General features: G+C 45.6%; 3 protein-coding genes across 4 annotated transcripts; 2 read left to right on the forward strand and 1 right to left on the reverse strand.

Moving 5' to 3' along the window:
- Positions 1–7,095: 7,095 nt before the first annotated feature.
- On the forward strand, positions 7,096–8,878 carry LOC125511206 (chaperone protein DnaJ-like). Its single transcript, XM_048676527.1, has 4 exons — positions 7,096–7,495; positions 7,607–7,769; positions 8,083–8,177; positions 8,335–8,878. Exons 1-4 carry the CDS (start codon positions 7,169–7,171, stop codon positions 8,548–8,550), a joined length of 801 nt encoding a protein of 266 aa, XP_048532484.1. The 5' UTR covers positions 7,096–7,168; the 3' UTR covers positions 8,551–8,878.
- A 366-nt stretch (positions 8,879–9,244) lies between these two features.
- Positions 9,245–12,746, forward strand: LOC125511203. Of its 2 annotated transcripts, XM_048676523.1 has the most exons (5): positions 9,245–9,401; positions 9,556–11,611; positions 11,784–11,988; positions 12,100–12,290; positions 12,363–12,746. In XM_048676523.1, exons 2-5 carry the CDS (start codon positions 9,571–9,573, stop codon positions 12,500–12,502), a joined length of 2,577 nt encoding a protein of 858 aa, XP_048532480.1. In that variant the 5' UTR covers positions 9,245–9,401; positions 9,556–9,570; the 3' UTR covers positions 12,503–12,746. The 2 variants fall into 2 exon arrangements, with proteins under 2 accessions (XP_048532480.1, XP_048532479.1); XM_048676522.1 differs by lacking the exon at positions 9,245–9,401 and having other exon boundaries at positions 9,419–11,611.
- A 273-nt stretch (positions 12,747–13,019) lies between these two features.
- Positions 13,020–18,547, reverse strand: LOC125511205 (protein KTI12 homolog). Its single transcript, XM_048676526.1, has 10 exons — positions 18,358–18,547; positions 17,354–17,522; positions 17,136–17,239; positions 16,711–16,767; positions 16,004–16,089; positions 15,644–15,729; positions 15,062–15,177; positions 14,245–14,295; positions 14,059–14,145; positions 13,020–13,479 (listed from the first exon to the last, which is right to left on the reverse strand). The coding sequence occupies exons 2-10, from the start codon at positions 17,505–17,507 to the stop codon at positions 13,315–13,317; spliced, it is 906 nt and encodes a 301-aa protein (XP_048532483.1). The 5' UTR covers positions 17,508–17,522; positions 18,358–18,547; the 3' UTR covers positions 13,020–13,314.
- Positions 18,548–19,516: the final 969 nt, after the last annotated feature.

Below are 19,516 nucleotides of genomic sequence, written 5' to 3' on the forward strand. Positions count from 1 at the left end.
TTTCGAGAGAAACTCTTTCTCTAGAAAGGATACATTCTTGGCAACAAAGATCTTGCCTTCGGATCTGAGGTAGAAGGTATACCCAATAGTTTCTTTACGGTATCCTACAAAGACGCATTTTTCCGATTTGGGTTCGAGCTTTTCAGGTTAAAGTTTCTTGACATAAGCATCGCATCCCCAAACTTTTAGAAACGACAGCTTAGGTTTCTTCCCAAACCATAATTCATATGGTGTCGTCTCAACAGATTTCGACGGAGCCCTATTTAAAGTGAATGTGGTAGTCTCTAAAGCATAGCCCCAAAATGATAGCGGTAGATCGGTAAGAGACATCATAGATCGCACCATATCCAATAGAGTGCAATTACGATGTTCGAACACACCATTATGCTGAGGTGTTCCAGGCGGCGTGAGTTGTGAAACTATTCCACATTTCCTTAAGTGCGTGCCAAATTAGTGACTCAAGTATTCTCCCCCACGATCTGATCGCAAGAACTTGATTTTTCTGTCACGTTGATTCTCAACCTCACTCTGAAATTCCTTGAACTTTTCAAAGGTCTCAGACTTGTGTTTCATTAAGTAGACATACCCATATCCACTTAAGTCATCAGTGAGGGTGAGAACATAACGATAGACACCACGAGCCTCAAAACTCATTGGACCGCACACATCAGTATGTATGATTTCTAATAAGTTGGTTGCTCGCTCCATTGTTCCTGAGAATGGAGTCTTGGTCATTTTACCCATGAGGCATGGTTCGCACGTGTCAAATGATTCGTAATCAAGAGACTCCAAAAGTCCATCTGCAGGGAGCTTCTTCATGCGTTTGACACCTATGTGACCAAGGTGGCAGTGCCACAAGTATGTGGGACTATCATTATCAACCTTACATCTTTTGGTATTCACACTATTAATATGTGTAACATTATGCTCGAGATTCATTAAGAATAAACCATTCACCAGCGGAGCATGACCATAAAACATATCTCTCATATAAATAGAACAACCATTATTCTCGGATTTAAATGAGTAGCCATCTCAAATTAAACGAGATCCTGATACAATGTTCATGCTCAAAGCTGGCACTAAATAACAATTATTGAGGTTTAAAACTAATCCCGTAGGTAAATGTAGAGGTAGCGTGCCGACGGCGATCACATCGACCTTGGAACCATTCCTGACGCGCATCGTCACCTCGTCCTTCGCCAGTCTCCGCCTATTCCGCAGCTCCTGCTTTGAGTTACAAATGTGAGCAACCGCACCGGTATCAAATACCCAGGAGCTACTACGAGTACTGGTAAGGTACACATCAATTACATGTATATCACATATACCTTTAGCGTTGCCGGCCTTCTTGTCTGCTAAATATTTGGGGAAGTTCCGCTTCCAGTGACCACTTCCCTTGCAATAAAAACACTCAGTCTCGGGCTTGGGTCCATTCTTTGGCTTCTTCCCGGCAGCTTGCTTACCGGGCGCGGCAACCCCCTTGCTGTCCTTCTTGAAGTTCTTCTTACCCTTGCCTTTCTTAAACTTAGTGGTTTTATTCACCATCAACACTTGATGTTCCTTTTTGATTTCCACCTCCGCTGATTTCAGCATTGAATATACCTCAGGACTGGTCTTTTCCATCCCCTGCATATTGAAGTTCATCACAAAGCTCTTGTAGCTCGGTGGAAGCGACTGAAGGATTCTATCAATGACCGCGTCATCCGGGAGATTAACTCCCAGCTGAGTCAAGCGGTTATGCAACCCAGACATTTTGAGTATGTGCTCACTGACAGAACTGTTTTCCTCCATCTTACAACTGAAAAACTTGTCGGAGACTTCATATCTCTCGACCCGGGCATGAGCTTGGAAAACCATTTTCATCTCTTCGAACATCTCATATGCTCCGTGTCGCTCAAAACGCTTTTGGAGCCCCGGTTCTAAGCTGTAAAGCATGCCGCACTGAACGAGGGAGTAATCATCAGCACATGACTGCCAAGCGTTCATAACGTCTTGGTTCTCTGGGATGGGTGCGTCACCTAGCGGTGCTTCTAGGACATAATCTTTCTTGGCGGCTATGAGGATGATCCTCAGGTTCCGGACCCAGTCCGTATAGTTGCTGCCATCATCTTTCAGCTTGGTTTTCTCTAGGAACGCGTTGAAGTTGAGGACAACGTGGGCCATTTGATCTACAAGACATATTGTAAAGATTTTAGACTAAGTTCAAGATAATTAAGTTCATCTAATGAAAATATTCAATGAACTCCCACTCAGATAGACATCCCTCTAGTCATCTAAGTGAAACATGATCCGAGTCAACTAGGCCGTGTCCGATCATCACGTGAGACGGACTAGTTAACATCGGTGAACATCTTCATGTTGATCGTATCTTCTATACGACTCATGCTCGACCTTTCGGTCTTCCGTGTTCTGAGGCCATGTCTGTACATGCTAGGCTCGTCAAGTCAACCTAAGTGTATTGCGTGTGTAAATCTGGCTTACACCCGTTGTATTCGAATGTTAGAATCTATCACACCCGATCATCACGTGGTGCTTCGAAACAACGAACCTTCGCAACGGTGCACAGTTAGGGGGAACACTTTCTTGAAATTATTACGAGGGATCATCTTATTTAAGCTATCGTCGTTCTAATCAAATAAGATGTAAAACATGATAAACATCACATGGAATCAAATAGTGACATGATATGGTCAATATCATTTGCTCCTTTTGATCTCCATCTTCGGGGCTCCATGATCATCGTTGTCACCGGCATGACACCATGATCTCCATCATCATGATCTCCATCATCGTGTCTTCTTGAAGTTGTCTCGTCATCTATTACTTCTACTACTATGGCTAACGCTTTAGCAATAAAGTAAAGTAATTACATGCCGTTTATGTTGACACGTAGGTCATAAATAAATTAAGACAACTCATATGGCTCCTGCCGGTTGTCATACTCATCGACATGCAAGTCGTGATTCCTATTACAAGAACATGATCAATCTCATACATCTCATATATCATTCATCATATCCTTTTGGCCATATCACATCACACGACACATGCTGCAAAAACAAGTTAGACGTCCTCTAATTGTTGTTGCAAATTTTTACGTGGCTGCTATAGGTTTCTAGCAAGAACGTTTCTTACCTACGCCAAAACCACAACGTGATATGCCAATTTCTATTTACCCTTCATAAGGACCCTTTTCATCGAATCCGATCCAACTAAAGTGGGAGAGACAGACACCCGCTAGCCACCTTATGCAACTAGTGCATGTCAGTCGGTGGAACCAGTCTCACGCAAGGTTGTCAGAATCGCGATTCTGTTATACGATTCTACGACTTTACGATCCAAACTAAATCCCTATGATTCTACAATTTTAGTTCATAGAATCTACGTTTCTACGATCCTGATAGTGAAGATTCTACGATTTGCGATCTTACCATCGGAGCTCCGATCCGATTCGAAATCGCGATTCTGACAACTTGGTCTCACGTAAGCGTACGTGTAAGGTCCGTCCGGACCGCTTCATCCCACGATGCCGCCGAATCAAGATAAGACTAGTAAAGGCAAGTAAATTGACAATATCGACGCCCACAACTGCTTTGTGTTCTACTCGTGCATAGAAACTACGCATAGACCTAGCTCATGATGCCACTGTTGGGTAACGTAGCAGAATTTTAAAATTTTCTACGCATCACCAAGATCAATCTATGGAGTCATCTAGCAACGAGGGAGAAGGGAGTGCATCTACACACCCTTGTAGATCGCGGGCGGAAGCGTTCAAGAGAACGGGGTTGATGGAGTCGTACTCGTCGTGATCCAAATCACCGATGACCTAGCGCCGAACGGACGGCACCTCCGCGTTCAACACACGTACGGTTGGGAAGACGTCTCCTCCAACTTGATCCAGCAAGGGGGAAGGAGAGGTTGATGGAGATCCAGCAGCACGACGGCGTGGTGGTGGAAGCAACGGTGATCTCGGCAGGGCTTCGCCAAGCTCAGGGAGAGGGAGAGGTGTCACAGGAGGGAGAGGGAGGCGCCAAGGGCTAGGGTGCGTCTGCCCTCCCTCCCCCCACTATATATAGGACCCCTAGGGGGGCGCCGGCCCTAGGAGATACAATCTCCAAGGGAGGCGGCGGCCAAGGGGGGTGGAGTGCCCCCCAAGCCAAGTGGGGCGCCCCACACCTAGGGTTTCCAACCCTAGGCGCAGGGGGAGGCCCATGGGGGGCGCACCAGCCCATTAGGGGCTGGTTACCCTCCCACTTCAGCCCATGGGGCCCTCAGGGATAGGTGGCCCCACCCGGTGGACCCTTCCGGTGGTCCCGGTACAATATCGATTACCCCCGAAACTTTCCCGATGGCCGAAACTTGAGTTCCTATATATAAATCTTCACCTCCGGACCATTCTGGAACTCCTCGTGACGTCCGGGATCTCATCCGGGACTCCGAACAACTTTCGGGTTACCGTATACTAATATCTCAACAACCCTAGCGTCACCGAACCTTAAGTGTGTAGACCCTACGGGTTCGGGAGACACGCAGACATGACCAAGACGACTCTCCGGTCAATAACCAACAGCAGGATCTGGATACCCATGTTGGCTCCCACATGCTCCTCGATGATCTCATCGGATGAACCACGATGTCGAGGATTCAATCAATCCCGTATACAATTCCCTTTGTCAATTGGTATGTTACTTGCCCGAGACTCGATCGTCGGTATCCCAATACCTCGTTCAATCTCGTTACCGGCAAGTCACTTTACTCATACCGTAATGCTTGATCCCGTGATCAACCACATGGTCACATTGAGCTCATTACGATGATGCATTACCGAGTGGGCCCAAGAGATACCTCTCCGTCATACAGAGTGACAAATCCCAGTCTCGATTCGTGCCAACCCAACAGACACTTTCGGAGATACCTGTAGTGCACCTTTATAGTCACCCAGTTACGTTGTGACGTTTGGTACACCCAAAGCACTCCTACGGTATCCGGGAGTTGCACAATCTCATGGTCTAAGGAAATGATACTTGACATTTGGAAAAGCTCTAGCAAACGAACTACATGATCTTTAAGCTATGCTTAGGATTGGGTCTTGTCCATCACATCATTCTCCTAATGATGTGATCCCGTTATCAATGACATCCAATGTCCATAGTCAGGAAACCATGACTATCTTTTGATCAACGAGCTAGTCAACTAGAGGCTCACTAGGGACGTGTTGTGGTCTATGTATTCACACATGTATTACGATTTCCGGATAACACAATTATAGCATGAACAATAGACAATTATCATGAACAAGGAAATATAATAATAACCATTTTATTATTGCCTCTAGGGCATATTTCCAACACCAATCACTCATTGATGCTCATGGCTAAAGAGGTAATAAAAGTATGAATCCCCTAAACTGTCTCTTCTCACCTAAAACAATCCTAGTCAGAAGTTGGAGGATGAGTGTTATGATGGTGTGGACGATGCTGAGGATGCCTCATTGACCTTCAGAAAAACTATTCGTGGAGAGGCTCTTGCTCATTTTTGCTATCTCTTGAAGTCACTTGAGACCATATCAACTTCTACGTGAGCGGATCTTAGACGCGGGAATCACTTGAGACCATATCAACTTCTAAGTGAGAATGACTTGAGTTTGTATGTACCCGGAGATCACCCACTGTGAAGATCTGCCCTTGGTGATGCTTGTAAATGCAAGCCATGATGTAATAGGTTGGTTGTGCTTGGTGGGCGCCAGAACTGGGATTTTGGATCCTATAACCTTTTGGTTCGAATCCTCCATCAACGTGGATGTAGGATTGCGCCAACTATCCAAACCATGTGAAAAATCATTGGGTTAACAATTTTTTTTGCCTACTCTACCCTATTCCCTTACTTTCATTCAAGGTGGTATATTTTCCGATGCTTACTCACTATAATTGCTTGATTGTTTAAGGATCAACTAGCCTCTTCGTGCTTAAAATTGCCAAACTTTAAAAGTGGTAGAAGTTTGTATTATTTCTATTCACCCCCTCTAAACCATCCCCCCCAAAGGTGTGTGTGTGTGTGCATCTACATTGTAATTGATGTTCCTTAGAAATAGATAATATGCTTGATCGTTATGCACAAGTTGTTGAGACGGGCCATTGTGGTGTTTGTGAGTAATTTTTGACAAACCAACTTCGTTCAAAAGTTCAGACAAAAATTAAATCTAACCCTTTTGCTTAATGTGAGCTCCTCTCGCACTAAAGTTGGCAATGTCCGAGCCACATACTTGGAGTTGGAATTCTTTATTGCGTTTTTTGTGAGAGGACAAAATTCTCACTCGTTATTTTCAAATAAAGATACGATAAATCACCAAGAATCATTAGAGGTACTATCTTGTCTGGTTAAGACGTTCATGATGATAACTCACACGGGAGTCTTGCATATTATAGGATCTCAAACAATAGGATCCTAACCAGAGACTGTCAAGATTACCTTATAAAAGGAAGATCTCAAATAAGTGATAACTTGTCAAATAGTGAATTTAGGGGTAGAGTGGAGATACATGCATTAATGATCCGTACAGGGTTGGCTTGTCAGCGTACCAAATTATCAGTTATTAATTATCCAACTTTCTGACCGCCCTACCATGCCTCTCTGGGTCAAGTCCGAATCGCTTAGTTTATTGTCATTTTAATTGCTGACATTAAGTCTTTAATGGTCAGCAGGAAGTTTGTTCCCCAAAAAATTCATAGGTCTCTAAATAAAGTTGTTGATTGTCTGGCAAAGTATAGTTGCTGTGAGCGAGTCATGGCTGTATGACTTGACAAAGAACCCCATGTATTAACCATCTTTTGTTTCTAAATTATAACTCTGTCATCTTGAAATAAACTACTCCCTCTGTAAAGAAATATAAGAGTGTTTAGATAGCTAATACTCCCTCTGTAAATTAATATAAGAGTGTTTAGATCACTAAAATAGTGATCTAAATGCTCTTATATTAGTTTACTATTGATCTCGAAAAAAAAAGCAGCTAAATTGACAGTATGCAGTAAAAAGCAGTCACGATCATCAGCTTGTTGCACAGCCGTTGGATCCTCTTGGTCAGCCGATCTGGACGGCGGAGGACACCGCTCGCCGCTCGCCATTCGAAGCGGCCTGGCCGCGAGCCCCGCAACCCAATCCGTCCGCCATGGCGCTGTCGGTGCACGCCGCCGCCGTCGCCGTCGCCGCCCCGCGTCTCCTCCCCCCTACCCCGCTCCACCGCTCTGCTCCCGGTACGGCGCCTCCTCCCCTCCCCCTCCTCCGCGCCTTCGCCTCCCTCCGCTCCGGCCCCAGCTCCTCCCGGTGGACGCGGCGGGCGAGCGTGCGGGTGCGCGCGGGTGCCGGCGGCGGAGGCGGGCGGAGGAGGGAGTCCCCGTACGAGGTGCTCGGCGTGGCGCCGTCCGCCGCGCCCGCGGAGATCAAGCGCGCGTACCGGCGGCTCGCGCTCAAGTATCACCCGGACGTCAACAAGGAGGTGCGGTGCCCCCCTCCTCTTCACATCCAAGCAGCAGGATTCAGCGATGGAACTAGCTTCAGTACTGTTTCCTAATGGAGATTTTGCTGACAAGCTCCTGGTTCAATGTAGGCGAATGCTCAGGAGAAGTTTCTGAGGATCAAGCACGCCTACAACACGCTGATGAACTCGGAGAGCCGATCCAAGTACGCGAGCAGCAGCAGCAGCCCTGATTCTTGGTGGTCTCCCGGGAGCAGCAAGCCAGCTGACGCAGAAGAGGATTTCTATGGGTTTGGTACTGAAATCTCCTCTCTTCTCTTCTGCTCTAGCAAACTAGTACTATATTATTCTGGGGCTAGGAATTTTATGCTGGTCCGTGAACTGAAATGGGCCTCTGACCAGTGGTTGATCATTGATGCGGTGGTACGCTCTGCTAGTGTTGGTGCCATTTCATTCCAGTTTTCTGCTACGGAACTGCCTGTGGATCCAATTCCTATTGCAGTTTTTAATCTGCCGGTAGATAAGATGGTTATGCAGATATAACAAATTTGATTGATCCGTAAAAAAATGCGCATTTTGTTGACGCCACTTGGTTTCTGGTTTTGCAGGGGATTTCCTTAAAGACCTGCAAACAGAATTTCAGAACTGGGAGGCTGGCCTGAACTCAGAGCAGAAACCTAAAAGCTTGTGGGAAGAACTGTCAGTAAGTCATCTTTACAGCTTTGCTGCACATTGGAAAATTTACTTTTGGAAAAGGATGGCAAATGTCGACTTGCTAGAAGTACACTTATAATGTTGCAGCTGGTAACTATGGCCTATGATGTAGCCCATGCAAATTATACTTATTTCTGCTCGTGCAGGCTATTGGCGAGGAGTTTGTGGAGTTCCTGGAGAACGAATTGAACATCGACGGCTCGGGCACCGAGGAAGACGATGGGAACGATCCGTACACGCAGTTTGGAGGGAAAGGCGGAAATGCTCAGGGTGACAAGAAGGGAACAAGCAGCTCCGACGATGGCGTGTCGGACATAGAGTCCGTCCTTGAGCAGCTGAAGAAGGAGCTCGGGCTCAGCTGAACTGACAACGATGGCAACTGCAGCCACCGTGATTGGTACCAGCCCGATGTTCATATGGAGGTCCCCTGTTCTCCCGGATCGGTGGCGGTAATGGTAGGTACTACCAGATGCTGTACTTTAGCTGGTATAGCTTTCCGGTGGGACGACGGATCGAGCGTTTTGCAGAATGTTTTTGTTCCTCGTTCGTAGGGCTGCAGTTTGTTCTGGAAAGAGAAGAAGAGAAGGCGTGTGCTTCCTTCTAGTAGTACAGTTTTACGGCTCGATTTCGACGGAATCATGGATGAAGGGACATAATCACACCGAAAGAAGCAGCGGTTCCATTTTTCTTTTTGACCGGGTCAGCAGTTCCATTTCGTTTGTGAGAGAATGTACCCTCCGTCCGTCTGAAAATACTTGTCCTAGAAATGGATAAAATAGATGTATCTATAACTAAAATAAGTTTAAATACAATCATTTCAATGACAAGTATTTCCGGACGGAGGGAGGGAGTGGTATGTCTGAAGAAAAATGGCGTGCCCAATTACGGGGTGACTGAACTGAAGGAAAGAGGGAAGGATTTTGTTTCTATTTTTGTTGACGAACGAACCGGCCCAATTAGGGGGGACTTGCGGCGGGATCGGCCCACCTGGCCCGGTCGGCCGAACCAACCAACCAAGCCAACGCGAGAAGAGAGAGAGAGATTAACCTTAACCCTAGCCTAGCCCCTGGACCCCATCGGAACCGAACCGCTCCTCCCCTGGCTGGTTTTCTTCTCCCCCCGTCCCGCATCTCGCCCCACCCCGGATTTCTTCCGCCGATTCCGTGGCGGCCGGCCGATTCCCCGACAGACCACAGAGAGAAAAATAAACCCGGTGAGTTTTTCTCCTCTCTTCTCCCCCCTCCCCATTTGCCTCTCCCTCGGTTGGTTCGCCTGGTTTAATTCCTCACCGTCTGCCCGGGGATCAGCTCGTCCGGAACCTAGTTTTCGGGGATTAATTCCTCACTGACTGACGATGGCTGATGCAGGGACGGAGGCAGCGGATGGCGACCCCGGAGGCGGAGGCTGCTGCGGCGGCGGCGGACGCGGTGGCGCTGGCGGTTGCGAGGGACGAGGCGGCGGAGGAGGACGACGACGAGGCGGCCGCGGCGGCGGCGGGGGAAGGAGGGCTGGAGGTGGTGGTGCCGATCGGGGCGCAGAAGCACGACCCGGCGTGGAAGCACTGCCTCATGGTGCGCCTGGCCGGCCGGGACCGCCTAAAGTGCGTCTACTGCGGCAAGCACTTCCTCGGCGGCGGCATCCACCGCTTCAAGGAGCACCTCGCGCGCCGCCCGGGGAACGCCTGCTGCTGCCCCGACGTCCCCGCCGACGTCGAGGCCCTCATGCACCGCAGCCTCGACGAGGTCGCCGCCAAGAAGCTGCGCAAGCGCGCCCTCGCCGCCGCCATGGCCGCCGTCGCCTCCGCCGACCCCGCCGCCTTGCCCGCGGCCTCCTCGCCTTCCCCCTCCCCCTCCGCCTCCAACGGCGACCTGGCCAGCCCCATCCACGTCCTCCCACTCAACCAGGCCCCCCGCGCCGCCGAGGAGGCCCCTCCCATGGGGACGGGGTCGGGGTGGACCGGCGGCGGCGCCACCAAGAGGAGGAAGAAGGCGCTGGCCGTGAGGCGTGCTCCTGCTTCTGTCCCGCAGGCCCAGCAGCACCCTCTCCAGCCTGCTACTCCTGCTCCCCAGACGCAGCCTCCTCACCAGACGATCATGGCGCTTGATGCGACAGCAACAGCACTGCCGCTGTCGAGGCATGTCGATCCGGCTGCGGGCTCGGACAGGGACCAGGTTTGCATGGCTGTTGGGAGGTTCTTGTATGACGCCGGTGTGCCACTGGAGGCGGTGAATTCCGTGCATTTCCAGCCGATGGTCGACGCTATTTCCTCCATGGGAGGGAAGCCTGAGGTGTTCTCATACCATGACTTCCGCGGCTGCGTCCTGAAGAAGTCGCTGGATGAAGTGTCGGCTCAGTTAGAGTACTACAAGGGGTCATGGACTCGCACGGGGTGCTCAGTGTTGTCCGATGAGTGGACGACTGACAAGGGCAGGACCTTGATGACCTTTTCGGTGTATTGCCCTGAAGGCACCATGTTTCTGAAATCGGTTGACGCAACAGATATCGTCACATCATCAGACGCGCTGTTTGAGCTACTGAAGAGCGTTGTTGAGGAGGTTGGAGAGAAAAATGTCGTCCAAGTGATCACAAACAACTCTGAGATTCATGCAGCCGCAGGTAAAAGGCTAGGTGAAACATTTCCTACACTGTTCTGGTCTCCATGCACTTTCCGGTGCATCGATGGTATGCTTCAAGATTTCAGCAAGGAGACAGCAGTTAGTGAGATCATAAGCAACGCAAAGACCATCACTGGATTTTTGTACAGCAGTGCTCTTGCATTGAGTTTGATGAAGAAGCATCTGCAGGGGAAGGATCTGCTAGTTCCTGCAGAGACCCGTGCTGCCATGAACTTCGTGACGCTGAAAAACATGTACAGTGTGAAGGAGGATTTGCAAGCCATGATCAGTTCAGATGAATGGGTACACTGCCTGCTGCCAAAGATACCCGGAGGGATAGAAGTGAGCAATATTGTTAGCAATTCGCAATTTTGGTCTTCATGTGCCTTGGTTGTTCGTGCCACCGAACCACTTGTGCATCTTCTTAAGCTGGTAGGTAGCAACAAGAGGCCTGCTATGGGGTATGTTTATGCTGGATTATACAAAGCCAAAGCAGCAATCAAGAAAGAGCTAGTGAAGAAGAGCGACTATATGCCTTACTGGAACATTATTGACCAGAGATGGGACAGGCACATGCAACGACCGCTTCATTCAGCTGGTTTCTTCCTAAATCCACTGTTTTTTGATGGAATTGGAGATAACATATCGAATGAGGTTTTCTCAGGAATGCTAGACTGTGTAGAAAGGCTGGTGTCTGATGTCAAAATCCAAGATAAAATTCAGAAGGAGCTTAACATGTATCGGAGCGAGGCAGCTGGGGATTTTCGTAGGCAAATGGCTATCCGAGCCCGGCGTACTTTACCTCCTGGTTAGTACTATACAGAATTACAGATTGTATTGAACTCACTTTTACTTGATTGACTAAATTATAGCATTGTTGTAAGCATGAGGTTTCTGAACCAACCTTCCACGCTCCATCTGTTAAAGCATCAAGTTTGTTTGATGATACTTTGATCTTGACATGTTATATTATCTTGCAGCTGAGTGGTGGTATATGTATGGCGGAGCTTGCCCGAATTTAACACGTTTGGCAGTACGTATCCTCAGTCAGACCTCCAGCGCTAAAGGATGTGATCGGACACACATTCCTTTCGAACAACTCCATGACCAAAGAATGAATATTTTTGAACGTCAACGAATGCATCATCTCACCTTTGTTCAATGCAACCTGCGGCTACAATACAGGTAACCAAATCCCCGTTACATAGAATGTTTTAATCGATGATGTGTTATTCTGAAAAAAATTTAGCAAAGCATGGATGCAACAAGTGATTTGATTTATACAACTGTTCATAGGCAACAATACAAGGCGAAGGCATTTGATCCAATCTCGGTAGACTACATAGACATAGTTGATGACTGGGTGGTGGATAGATCCACACTGTTCTCGGGACCAGCGGAGCAGCCAAACTGGATGGAGATTAGTCAACCATTCAACTGGACCTCATCGGCAGGACCGGGCGATGAATTCGAGTCCTTCATTGAAGGTACATACCCTCCTTGCTTCCCGTTTGCCCGTGGGTAATGTTGAGGGTTAAACATGAAAATTTTGTTTGCAGGAGTCGATGATGAGATGATCCAAGGCGCTTCCCGAGGAATCCAAGCCGATGATGACGACAAAGATGATTCCAATGATGTAGAGAAAACCCTGCCTGTGGGTGAACAAGTTGGCTCTAACTTGGATAAACCTGTAAACTAATGGAAGTAGAAGAGAACTGCTCGTGGTATATTTCCATGTAGCAGTTATATGGAAGGAAAAAAAAAGTTTTCGAGTAGCAAAAGGATATAGGTGTTTCTTGTGTGATTTAAAATTTAATGCATATTTCGATGCTTGTGATATATTCGATGGAAAAAAGGAACTTTTATGCAAGCAGCATACAAGGGATATAGATGCTTCTTGTTCTGTGGTTTAGACTTTAATGCATCTTTCAGTGCTTGAGATAGTTTCGTGTCTTTGTGATTGAGGTATTTAGAGATTGGATGTTTTTTCTGTCTTTGTCCGGTCATGGATATACTAAAACCAGAGCTTCTCCTAATATGCTGCAAGTATGCAGCCGCTTTGTTTTAGTTTTTTATCTTTTCTGCACGACATAACCAACATCAGATTTTTTTTTTATCTGAAGGGCCTCCCATTATCAACAGAAGAAGGTAGTTGGACTGGTAGCTGAGGATATTATAGCAGAACAAAGAACGCTAATCTGGAGCCATTTTTCAAATATGTTGTAACAAGTTGCAGCCATTACATAAATAATTCGGTAAATATTTCCAAATTGTGTAGTTTACAAGTTGCAAACACCAGCGAAAACTATTTGGGTGGTACAGGAGCTACAGAATTACACAGCGGCATGCCACTTGTGAATACTTGTGGTGAAGCTCATGCGAGGCAAAATAATCTCCTTGGACGCCCCGAAAGAAGCCAGATGAGGAGCATGGCAGGGGAAAACGCTACAAGCGCCTGCATTTTGTCCCCTGGGAAGTAGTACATCATAGGCAGGACTACTCATCAGAGAATCACCCACCAATTTCTCGGTTCAAGTAGTCAACAAACATCCTCTTCGCGCTGTCGGCATCTGTTGGTGGGGGTCGCCCGCTCAAGCTGTACTGCCCTGCCAGCTTGATGAACGTGCGTCGGAGGCTCCGTAGCTCGGGCAGGCCAACCGATCTTTGAAGATTAATGTAAAAGTCAGTTAAGGATCTCACCGTGCAATGATAATATCCAACGAATGGTGGTTTCCTTCACTTGATTATCTTATGGCAAAATAATAATATAGAAAGGTGAATCCAATTCTAGATTGAGACCATGCAGACAGAAAACTACTCTACCTCAGAATTTTTAGTCTGCTTGATTGGTGTTTGAAAAGTCATTTGCAAGTTTGAAAAATAACGCATGGCATGTATGATATCATAAGGTTATTCTGAACTAGGAACTTGTGCATGCCTACAGATGCACAAAGACGGATATATGTTATTTGCATCTCCTGCAATAATATACTCCCTCTGTAAACTAATATAAGAGCATTTAGATCACTACTTTATAGTATTGTAAACACTCTTATATTAGTTTACGGAGGGAGTATATAAGTCCTTTTAGAGATTTCAATAAGGACTACATACGGATGTATATAGACATATTTTAGAGTGTAGATTCATACATTTTACTCCGTATGTAGTCCACATTGGAATCTCTAAAAAGACTTATATTTAGGAACGAAGGGAGTAATTTGCTAAGAGAATATTGCAAACAGTAAAGGATATAGTTGGCAAGTCAGGCCCAAGAGAAATCTTGTTCATGGCAAGCCCAAGACCACCAGACTGTGCCTCCACAATTGCACTGACCACCTCCTGCAAAGTACAGTTCATATCACAGGTTTGCAGCTCCTTCTAAAAACGTTGCTACATTTCCTGGGACTAGATATCATCAGCCAGGAAAACTGCAGTTACCTGTGTTGCTTTGTCCATCTCGTAGAGCGAATTGCCCTCAGTAGTCCGTACCTAAAATATTATCAAGTCAGGATTTGTTTAAATCTACAGGAAATCCAATATGAATGGAAAAGTACTGCAGGTTGGAAATACACAGTATTTGCACAATATTAGGAAGACTTTAATTGTTTTTGCATTTGCATCATGGAGTATTCAGATTTTGATAGAATTTGTTTGAGATATGGTTCATCTGGATTCCAAGCAAAAAAAAAAAACCTAGCCTAGCCCGGCACCATTCTGCATTTGGAGCAAGCAAAATTTCTTTTAGGCACCGTAGCCTGGGATGGATAGAAAATCAGCTGCATGAAGAGACAAACCAGCTCGCTTTCGTGGGCAAGAATCACACGAACAGCACTTCCGTTACTACTTACTACATACTCCCTCCGTCCCATAATATACTACTAGTGTAAAAAACGTTCTTATATTATGGGACGGAGGGAGTAGTTTAGTGCTTGTCTAGGAAAACATAACTAACCTTCAAAAGATTATTCAGATTAGAGGCAACAGCTAAGCCAACACTAGCACATGAAAGACTGGATAGGCCAGCTTAGCAAGAACCAAATTCACCGATAGTGTAACATGGGAAAAAAACATAGGAACTAAACACATTTCCTTAATATGTTCTTGTATTTGGCTGCAATATATAGTACCACACCAATTCATGCAGGCATTAACAGAGTACCAAATAATTATTGTTTATGTATTGGAAGATCATGCAGTCGTAGTCAGTCAATGATGTATACAAAAATTTCTTTGTTAGAAAAACATTTATACTTACAGACTGAGTAGCTATTGTAGGCTGGAGAACTTTCACATCTCTTGTTTTCGAATCCACTTTCTTAGTCAAATATGATACAGCCTCGGCAATAACAGGGGAAGATTCCACAATTTCCTCTATTGAAAACAGCAAGATCGATCAAATGGGATAATGAGTCAATTAAGGAAGTAAAGAAGTAGAGAGCGAGCACTAGCCAAGTATAGTGAGCATTTCTTGGGTGGTACTAATTCTTGTGTAACCAATATAAAACTGGATAGAAAGGATTGTGAAAAGAAGCCTGGAATTCTGTCTGACAATAAACTAATTAACTAAAATAATTACCAATTCAACCAATCACATGAGCATGAGTTTCTATGAGTGTTCGACAATAACAAGCAATAAATATTGTGGGTTCAACCAATAGGGACTATAGAACAATAGAAGGACAGAACATCTACTATGGCGAGTAATGCATAAGGTACTAGACATATGTGATACTAATTACAAAGATTAGATATACGATGAACATATTAGTACTGATTCAGATCACGCATGCTGTGAAAATAAAATAATTAGACAAAATGAACTACTGTATTTGACTACCTCTAGATGGAAACAATTCAAAAAGAGGGGAATCCCAGCGGCTACGACTATCAGGCCTCTCAAATCTCCTTGCCAGATCTTCAAATCTGTGAAAACAGAAGAAATCATGAGAGAGCAATGGCACCTGCTCGGTAAACTGAAGGAGACAAAGAGTCCATTACTTTCCCCATAAACCCGATACAACAGCAAATCCTTCCATAACCTATCAAATATTTCAGTGATTTGAAATAAAAATGCCAACTATATATACATGAATTCGAAATCAGAGCAAACAAAGTAACTGTGCAGCATATATCTCATTCGTAAGAGGTATTACATTTTGCAAACAGGTCAACAAGAGCCACAAGAGAAATATCTTACATATTGTTATCATATGAGGGTTCTCCTTTCTCCTGACGCTTGACGTTCCAATCCCTACAATGGTCCACTTCTGTATCACAAAAGAACTGAAACATAAAAGATGAAGTATGATGGAAATCACTTACTATTATATCATTTACAATATTAAATGGTGAAAAGGCGCAGTAAACTGGCCAATAGTTTCTATATGCACTCTCTTCAATAGGATACTTTGTGTAGGACATAATCATGGTTTGCAAATCAGGTAAAAAATACTTTAAGATCACTTTGGTAATGCATCTTATTTATTAAGGTCTGTCCCTCCAATTTCCCATGCTGTACTCCCTCCGATTCATATTACTTGTCGTTCAAATGGATGTATCTAGACATATTTCAATGCTAGATACCGTTTGAGCGACAAGTAATATGGGTCGGAGGGAGAACTCAATTTCTGAACTGACATTTTAATGTCGGCGGCGGTGGGTCTTCACCAAGAACCAGTCATGAATCACATCAATTAGCTCGTGTTAGCTCTATTATTATGTGGCATTTATGATTATCTGGTTGTCTCTTTACTACCTGACTTCTATTGCCATCTAACCAACAACAATACTTAGAGAACACATGATGCCATCTCATCATGATTTCATTGTGCTATGCTCATATTAGTGTAAACCTGTTATGTGTAAAATGAATGTAAGTCAATAAACAGGACATCAAGTGCCTACCACACAATATCTTATTCCCGAAGCACGCGCAAGACACCACAGCTCATATCGGTACCCCTGCATATTATAGGTAAAAATCATCACGCCTCTAACAGAGTACAGCACAAGTTGCAGAATCCACTTCATATTACAGTTTACGTAGTAACTGCTCAAGAAACAACAACAAAAAACTGAGCTATATTGACATTTTTTACTATGTAAAACGATGGACTTGAGCTTGTAATTCCCAAACTTGAGTGGTTCGGAAAACCATAGCACAGGGAGGGGCCCAGATTTTGTCCCCTGATCACACTGTGCCAAGTACAACAATAACATACATAAAAAGATAACCACACAGTGCTGCTTCTATCTTCTATTACTAATTGAGAATGGAGTAGTGATTGCAAGTTGCAGCAATAGAATTAAGGAGACAGTACTGCCATCACCTTAATATTGTTCAAAGAATCCACGATGATTATGCCATCCCGTGACACAGACCTATCAACTTCTGATCTCAAAACTCCTCTTAAGTTTTTCTCCACAACCATATCTAAGAAATAAAAGCACAGAATCAGTTGGCAGAAATAAGTGGATGGTAAAAGAACAATAAAAATGAATTGAATAGTAGCATAGAGAAAACATGAAGACTAAAAACCGACAATACCTTTGTAGCTTTCATTCCGTCCAAGATGGAGCGATGACTCGTCAATGACGCGGACAGTGACGTCAGGCACGGAGGAGCGAAGAGCGGCAGCTAGACAAGCTGCAGCCTCTGACTTGCCGCTGCACGGCTGCCCGCACATCACCACGAGCGCCATGGAAGATGCAGAAACCTTAGGAGACGGATAGAACAAAAGCATCAGGGCATGGTTCCATCTTCAATACTCCCTCTGTAAACTAATATAAGAGTGTTTAGATAACTATTTTAGTGATCTAAACGCTCTTATATCAGTTTACGGAGGAAGTACAAGCTAAAAGTCGAGAAAATTCCCCTTTGCAAATGTTTAACCCTACATCACTCTGAGCAGGGATATTGTTGTCTGTCAAAACGGCCACTATACATGCCATTTATCGAGGTCGATACAGCATATGAAGTACAAGCTAAAAGTCGAGAAAATTCCCCTTTGCAAAATGTTTAACCCTAAATCACTCTGTGCAGGGATATTGTTGTCTGTGTCAAAACGGCCACTATACATGCCATTTATCGAGGTCGATACAGCATATGAAGTACGAGGAAATTGATGATTTATATAAGGAAGTTTATATCACATAGCTGGTCAGCCCTTGACAAAATATTCAAGTTAGTCGTTTGGTTTGGCTACCAATAGGGAATGAAAAAGCACTCCTAATTAAAACCCAGCACGGAGATCTCAAATCAGTATCGCTGATCATATATCGGTAACCATATCTCTCTGTACATGACGAGCTCTCCAGCGAGCAAAGACAGGGTTCCTCGACGAGGTGGTGGCGAGAATTGCCTCCCACTGTAGCGGGGCCGAAATTGGTTAGGGGAATCGATCGCGAGAGCGAGAAGATCGCGCGGCCCGGACGAATCGGAAGGGGGCACACCGTGGGCGGCGGACGGGCATGGAGGAGCCTCGGCCGGAGCTGGGAGGGATGGCCGTTGCTGCCCTGGGGTATACGGGGAGAAGGGGAGATGGGGCTCACCTTCCGTCCGCGCTCCGTTGAAGTAGGTGCCGGCCGGCCCTCGCCTGCTGCTGGTCCGGTGGTGCGTGCGCTAAGCGGCGACACGGCGGGACGGAGCTCTAGGGCACCGCGGCGGTGGACTGGCGTACTGCGAGGGGGGAGATTCCGTTGGGCCGGACTGGAGGAGGAGTTGGGTCCTGGAGAGGAAAGGTCGGGCCGGATTGGAGGAGGAGTTGGGTCCTGGAGAGGAATGAGAAGCCGAAATCACTAATTACTAATTCAGTTTTGCTAAAGCATATTTAGATGTGCCATAAGTATTGCACATCTAAGTCCTATGTCATTGCTTACTAATTAAGGAGTACTCAAACACTCCACTTTCGAATGTCGCGACAAGTGGCGCACATGCAGCGCGTCACTTGTCGTAACCTGCGAGTTTTTCCTTTTTTTCGTTTATTTAAAACGTTTTATCTCTTAAACCGTGCGTCCAAATCTCGAACCGTTTTCACCATTAGATTCTTCGCGTCAACATCTTCAAAACTAGATTCCATGTTGATAAATTTTGACGAACTTTCTTTTCACAAAAAAAACTGGATGAAAAAAACCGGACGAAAAAACTAAACCGGGAGCACGGTTTTTTTTCCCTTTCCGAAAGAGTCGTGGAAGCAAAACCGTGACTCTCGTGTAAGGAAAAAAAAACAGAAAACACGTTTTTTTTATTTCCGAGAGGCACGGCCGTGACTCTCGCGAAAGCACAACCGTGCCTCTCGCGAAAGCAAAACCGTGACTCTGGCGAAAGAAAAAAAACAAAAATACGTTTTTTTTCGTTTCCGAGAGGCACGGTCGTGACTCTCGCTAAAGCACAACCGTGCCTCTCGTGGAAGAAAAACCGTGACTTCCACGAAAAAAAACACGTTTTTTCGCGAAAAAAAAATTTCGAAAAAAATTTAATCGAAAAGCTAAGAAAGACCGGGGAAAAACCAAAACGTTGAAAAAACCCGGAAAAAAACGTTTAAAAAGCCGAAAACGCGTGCGAAAAAAAAACAAAGAAAGCATCCAGAGCGTGACACGTAGCGAATGGCTGAGAGCGCGCCAAGTGACGCTGATCGTTGCGAGGCTCCCGAAGGAACGCTCGTTAACTAGTTGCTCCCATGAGAAACAGGCTAGCGCTGGTGGAGAACTT

The sequence above is a fragment of the Triticum urartu genome, chromosome 5, assembly GCF_003073215.2.
Source record: "Triticum urartu cultivar G1812 chromosome 5, Tu2.1, whole genome shotgun sequence".
In the NCBI taxonomy this organism is placed as follows: Eukaryota; Viridiplantae; Streptophyta; class Magnoliopsida; order Poales; family Poaceae; genus Triticum; species Triticum urartu.

What these genes read in the sequence shown, in the direction of transcription:
- LOC125511206 (XM_048676527.1), top strand. Translation starts at nt 7,169, where the DNA reads ATGGCGCTGTCGGTGCACGCCGCCGCCGTCGCCGTCGCCGCCCCGCGT. An exon ending in ACCCGGACGTCAACAAGGAG is followed by an intron (nt 7,496 to 7,606) that starts GTGCGGTGCCCC and finishes GGTTCAATGTAG; the next exon opens with GCGAATGCTCAGGAGAAGTT. An exon ending in AGAGGATTTCTATGGGTTTG is followed by an intron (nt 7,770 to 8,082) that starts GTACTGAAATCT and finishes CTGGTTTTGCAG; the next exon opens with GGGATTTCCTTAAAGACCTG.
- LOC125511203 (XM_048676522.1), top strand. Translation starts at nt 9,550, where the DNA reads ATGCAGGGACGGAGGCAGCGGATGGCGACCCCGGAGGCGGAGGCTGCT. An exon ending in CCGGCGTACTTTACCTCCTG is followed by an intron (nt 11,612 to 11,783) that starts GTTAGTACTATA and finishes ATTATCTTGCAG; the next exon opens with CTGAGTGGTGGTATATGTAT. An exon ending in AACCTGCGGCTACAATACAG is followed by an intron (nt 11,989 to 12,099) that starts GTAACCAAATCC and finishes AACTGTTCATAG; the next exon opens with GCAACAATACAAGGCGAAGG.
- LOC125511205 (XM_048676526.1), bottom strand. Translation starts at nt 17,507, where the DNA reads ATGGCGCTCGTGGTGATGTGCGGGCAGCCGTGCAGCGGCAAGTCAGAG. An exon ending in CGGGAATAAGATATTGTGTG is followed by an intron (nt 16,090 to 16,710) that starts GTAGGCACTTGA and finishes TTTATGTTTCAG; the next exon opens with TTCTTTTGTGATACAGAAGT. An exon ending in TTGGGCCTGACTTGCCAACT is followed by an intron (nt 13,480 to 14,058) that starts ATATCCTTTACT and finishes ACTGACTTTTAC; the next exon opens with ATTAATCTTCAAAGATCGGT.